We start from the raw sequence: 4,920 nt of genomic DNA on the forward strand, positions 1-4,920 counted from the left end.
ATATATATACACAGCAGATGAGATGACTGATACTAACTCAAGAAACTAAAACGAATGTGACAAACACAAACTAACAAAAAATAACACATGCAATAAAAGCTAAAGCAATTAGTAAAAGCACTCTTGAAATCTATTGAAATATCCTGACAAATATAGTCAAGAAAATTCATGTGATAATGCTACAAACAAATAGAAATCCATGATGAAAAGAACTAAGCTTTCGCCTAACTTTCATGAAGAAACTTAGCATGCTACACCAAATTTTCAAGCTTTTTCATATCGGAAGACAAACAAAGGTAATCAAACCAAGGTAAACTCATAACGAGACAAGAAAAAAGCAAGAGAATAAGTCTGAAAGAACTTTTGACTTGAAGATGAAATATTCAGAAATGGTCTAAATTTAAATAAATCTGTAGGATGAACCCTGAACCAGTCTCCTGTTTACAACTCAAAATGCAAATTTTCCAGAACAATGTCCTGGTTTCTTTCATGATCTAAGCAGGCCGCATCTTTTGGATATCCTTAACATCACCTCCTCCGTCCACATGCACCATAGCTTCAATAATATCTCCATCTCGCATGCCAAGCTACACATAGTTAGCAAAAATCAAGGCCAGTTTGTAACTGCAACAAGATTTTTAAAATCGAAAACGCAAAAAATTTCCAGCTAAAGAACTTCATGATGAAAATGTATATCCTATCTGTTCTTCCATATTACCATAGTTACTAAATCCATGTTAAGAGCCATTACCTCCTGTGGGGTGCTTCTCACAAGAACTCTGCGTCCAAGGTGTAAGAAGTTCACAGTACTGTAATCGAATTTTTTGTAGTCACAGTACTTCATCAAAAGGGTCTTCAGTGGTTTGTTTCGTTTGACTTTAAAAAGCATCATCTTACCATCCTATATTGCAATAGAAAAGCAGTCTCAGAGGTCATGGAGAAAAGACAGAATGCATAAGAACAGCGATTTTCTCATCCATTCTCTCCTAAATATTCTTGCAAAACTAATACTAGTAACTTTATACCACTGCAGATGTAAACTTTCAAGGAAAATTCAATAATAACTAAAAAGATGTTTGATTACTTAAAAAAATGACGATTGCATAAAGGAAGAATTTTGGACCCCCAAAAAAAAAAATTGCAGAGTCTCAAGAATTGAAATAGTATAGAGAAAAAACAAGGATAAACAAATTCGAACTAGTAATGTTAAAACGTTTAAGATTTCAGGTGACTTTTTTTTTTTAAGTTGGAGGTCTTGAATTCAGGATCTTCTACTTACAATTTTTTCCCACCTTACCACCCAACCAATTCCCCACCCTACCCTCTCCCCCAAATTTCATGTGGTCGGTGTCAATGGAATGGAGATATTGTGAAATTGTCAAGGTTTATATCATAATTGCGAAGCATTTCTGATCTATTGCAAGTTTGCAACAATAGTAATTAGTTATTTTGTCGAGTACTGACCAGAAAGTATAATTCGTAATCAAGAACTTGAATCTGTTTATTACACTACTTGGTTGGATCTTCGATTATTCTGCATGAAAGCTACTATATTCGTACAAATTTTCTGAACTCAGAGACAAAGTTTCAATTTAATTTTCAATTACTTTCTGTTCATAATATAAACTTGCACACATTGTGTTGTGAATGCTAGTAGTTAGTCAACAATTCTTATGCACTAAACTTTCTGATAATGCCAACAGTTATCATATTAGCAAATTGAATACTATTGTTTTCAAGATTAAGCCTTTCTTGATTACTTTAATTTTGAAAGGACCCCTCAATTTCCTTGGTGTTCCATGTGCTCAAGATCATTGTGTTCTGCTTGAGAATCCTCTGATTTTCCCCTTAGTTTCAATTTATCACAAGATGATGGGCTTCACTTCACACTCTGGTCTAATCACTTATCAAAGATGATAAGAGTATGATGTTCAGTATGATGTATGTAAAAGATAGCAAAAAATAGACCATTGGTAGTGCTATCTTGTAAGATCACATACAGCAGCTAATTTGAAATAATTGATAAATGAGACAAGTAACAAGCATATGCTTTCTAATCATCATGAACATTTTTGAGTTACCAGCAATGATCATAATTGTTAGTTTAAAATGAACACTGACGCAAAACTTTCGCAATTGAGTATACTGTAGAGGAAGGAAGAGAAACCTCCCTCCCCCAACCCCACCCAAAACAAAAAAAAAAAAAAAAAAGAAGAAGAAGAAGAAGAAATAGAAGCAGCTTGCACCAATCACAGAAAATATTCTTTTTGAAGTATATTAGTGGGCACAAAACAATGCTAAAAGTTTGCAATTGAGAGGGAATGAAGCTAAAAATAAAATAGCATAGGTGACATATTAAAAAGTTTTCAGGTATTATCCTCAGCGGTGGATAATTAGGGGAACCTAAAGTTTGCGAGACTTCCATGGATTAAGTTAAAACGAAATTACATCATTGACATGGACACATTTGTCCAATGGAAAACCAAATATCCATGTAAACTGTACAGTACCAAATAGCTCAATTCTTTCTTAAATCTTAGGATTCTTTCTCAAGATTTTACAACTACTCCAGAAAATATTTGTATAAACCAAAGTTAATCACCTGAAAACAATATTTTCTATTTCCAATAACGACATTAACCCTTTCAAAATGCAAAATTTTCAAGCAAATAAAAGCAACCACCAGCCATTATTGTCACAAATTTTGACACAGCGATGCATTATAGATCAGTGCTAGGCCAAAAAAAAAAACGAAAGAAAGAAATATTGCACTAACCCCAAATAAAAAACCCATCCCTGCAATCTTGCCCTAGAGTTAGAAAAAGTGATTGAGCCATAGCTAACAAATTGATGGAAACCAACCTGGCCAAGCATCCTAAGGAGGACCATCTCATCGAATGGCTCATAACTCATTTCCAGTGGCCTCTTCCTGCCGCTGCAACGCCTTGCCATTTTCAGCTAGCAGAATTCCAGTTGCTCCTGAACAAACAAAAATAGCAGAGCAATAAAAAGAGTATCTAATACTGATAGGAGGGAGTATTTAAATATTACCTGCGAGTATAAAGTACCAACTGCAAAAGTTTTATGTATGGGAAGATAGGTCTGGCTGTCTAAGCTAGATATGTAAAGCCTGTAGTCCCATCTGAGGCCAAGTAATTATAGTTTCTTTGTTCATGATCAATAGTGACACTGACACGGTTGTATAGCAGTAGTCTCTAGTACCATAAGAAAAGAGGAATTGGAAAAGCAATAAGCAATTAATTCATTATGTTTTCAACTTACCTTATTTGGATAGTGATTTTTTTTTTTTACAAAAATTATTCTAATTGTACCATAAATATGTTTGTTTTATTTTTTAAAATTTATCTCATGTAAATCATATCACGTGATGAAAGGAAGGTGAATAGATTTAAATACATTTTTCAATTAATTTTTTTATTTTACCCATATTACATCATAATAAGTGTGCAAGTAATATTTCAAAGAAAAATTTCAAACAATTTTTAATCAAGGATACAACTTGGATAAATTAGCCTGATGAAAGAATGTCAAAATTATAACTAAACTAAACTGTCCAATGACATGATTCAATTTTTACTATATATAATACTGGAAAACACATAAAGTATATTTAATTTAGTAGAAATTATATTTTTCCATTTAAACAAACACGTCTAAAATGCATATCATATGTTGGCAAGGTGGTGGAAATCACAAAAAATAAAAGAGATAAAACTAATAAAAAAAAGTTTATAAAACTAGCTAGGGTTTTCATTGAAACTTGGTTCAGCTAGGGTTGTGATGGAATCACATAATGCAGTCTTATATATTTTATCCTTGACGAATATAAAAGATTTATTTTTTCCCCGCCTTATTCTAGTATTAACTCAGACAATGATCTTGTTGATTTTTTATTAAATCGATCGAATCAGTTAGACCGTTCAAAATTTAACAACACTTCCTGCTACCTTCTTTCTTTTTATCATCTATTCCTCTATATCTCTTATCTTTTCTCTGAGGCCATCGCCTTGCTCAATTTGGTCTAGATGGGAAAGGAGTAAGTGGGAGAAGGATAAGAAAGGAAGGGGTCGCAAGTTAGTGGAAAAAGGAAGGGATGAGGGGTGGAAAGATGGGACAAGAGGAGATTGGCAGGTGGTGGGGCGGGGAGAGAGTAGGAGAAGAGGGAATGAAGATAGAGTAGAGTGGGAAGAAGAGAAGGGAGGAGATTGTAAGGTTTGGCGGCGGAACGAAGAAGTTTTACCACCATAATGCAAAAGCACCCTAAAAAATATTTTTAAAACACTTTTAAATATCAAAAAATGCCATAAAATAACTATAGTAATCTAGAGCAAATTTAGACAAAACAATCCAAAAAAAAAAAAAAAAACTTCATCCAATCATTTATGTGTGTGAATCATTAATTTTTATTCAACCATATGCAATCAAAATTACTCATTCAAATCTACCAATAAAGAGATAGAAAACTAGAGGAGTTATAGACTAACTTGGTGTTGGAGGCGGCGTTGCTGGTGGTGGAACCACTGGTGCAAAGAGGGGGTTGTGAGGTAGGATGAGCGGCGATTCTAAGTTTCTCGATACAGAGTTCATGATAAGAAAACATATTTATATTTAAACTGAAGTTTTTTTTTTATTTTTTTATATTTAAATTCACCGCGTATTTTTTACATGAAAAAAAGGAGGTTATATGGGTGAAATATGATCATTTTAATGATCTCATTTATGGAATGCTATCCTTATTGTTGCTAGATAGTCCAAAGATTCTTCCCTTTTGTCCAATGCTCTTTCTTGTTTTTTTTTTTTTTTTTTTTTTTTGTTATGATTGAAGAAATTCACCGTCATGAATTTAAACCTATAAATTTTACAAGTTAATAGGAATAAGTACCTTCCAAATTTTTGAGG

The 4,920-nt window shown here is 33.0% G+C and overlaps 1 protein-coding gene across 3 annotated transcripts; it reads right to left on the reverse strand.

The window, feature by feature from the left end:
* Positions 1–346: 346 nt before the first annotated feature.
* LOC113737081 (small ubiquitin-related modifier 2) lies at positions 347–4,609 on the reverse strand. 3 transcript variants are annotated; one of them, XM_027264330.2, is made up of 4 exons: positions 4,506–4,609; positions 2,863–2,979; positions 752–901; positions 347–587 (listed from the first exon to the last, which is right to left on the reverse strand). In XM_027264330.2, exons 2-4 carry the CDS (start codon positions 2,950–2,952, stop codon positions 495–497), a joined length of 333 nt encoding a protein of 110 aa, XP_027120131.2. In that variant the 5' UTR covers positions 2,953–2,979; positions 4,506–4,609; the 3' UTR covers positions 347–494. The 3 variants fall into 3 exon arrangements, with proteins under 3 accessions (XP_027120131.2, XP_071939321.1, XP_071939320.1); XM_072083220.1 differs by lacking the exon at positions 4,506–4,609 and adding an exon at positions 3,969–4,325; XM_072083219.1 differs by lacking the exon at positions 4,506–4,609 and adding an exon at positions 3,052–3,620.
* Between the last annotated feature and the right edge of the window lie 311 nt (positions 4,610–4,920).

This window comes from Coffea arabica, chromosome 3c, assembly GCF_036785885.1.
Source record: "Coffea arabica cultivar ET-39 chromosome 3c, Coffea Arabica ET-39 HiFi, whole genome shotgun sequence".
NCBI classification, from domain to species: domain Eukaryota; kingdom Viridiplantae; phylum Streptophyta; class Magnoliopsida; order Gentianales; family Rubiaceae; genus Coffea; species Coffea arabica.

Coding starts and splice junctions, on each gene's coding strand:
- LOC113737081 (XM_027264330.2), bottom strand. CDS start 2,952: ATGGCAAGGCGTTGCAGCGGCAGGAAGAGGCCACTGGAAATGAGTTAT. Junction 902..2,862: donor TCCTTAGGATGCTTGGCCAG/GTTGGTTTCCAT, acceptor ATTGCAATATAG/GATGGTAAGATGATGCTTTT. Junction 588..751: donor TGAGAAGCACCCCACAGGAG/GTAATGGCTCTT, acceptor AACTATGTGTAG/CTTGGCATGCGAGATGGAGA.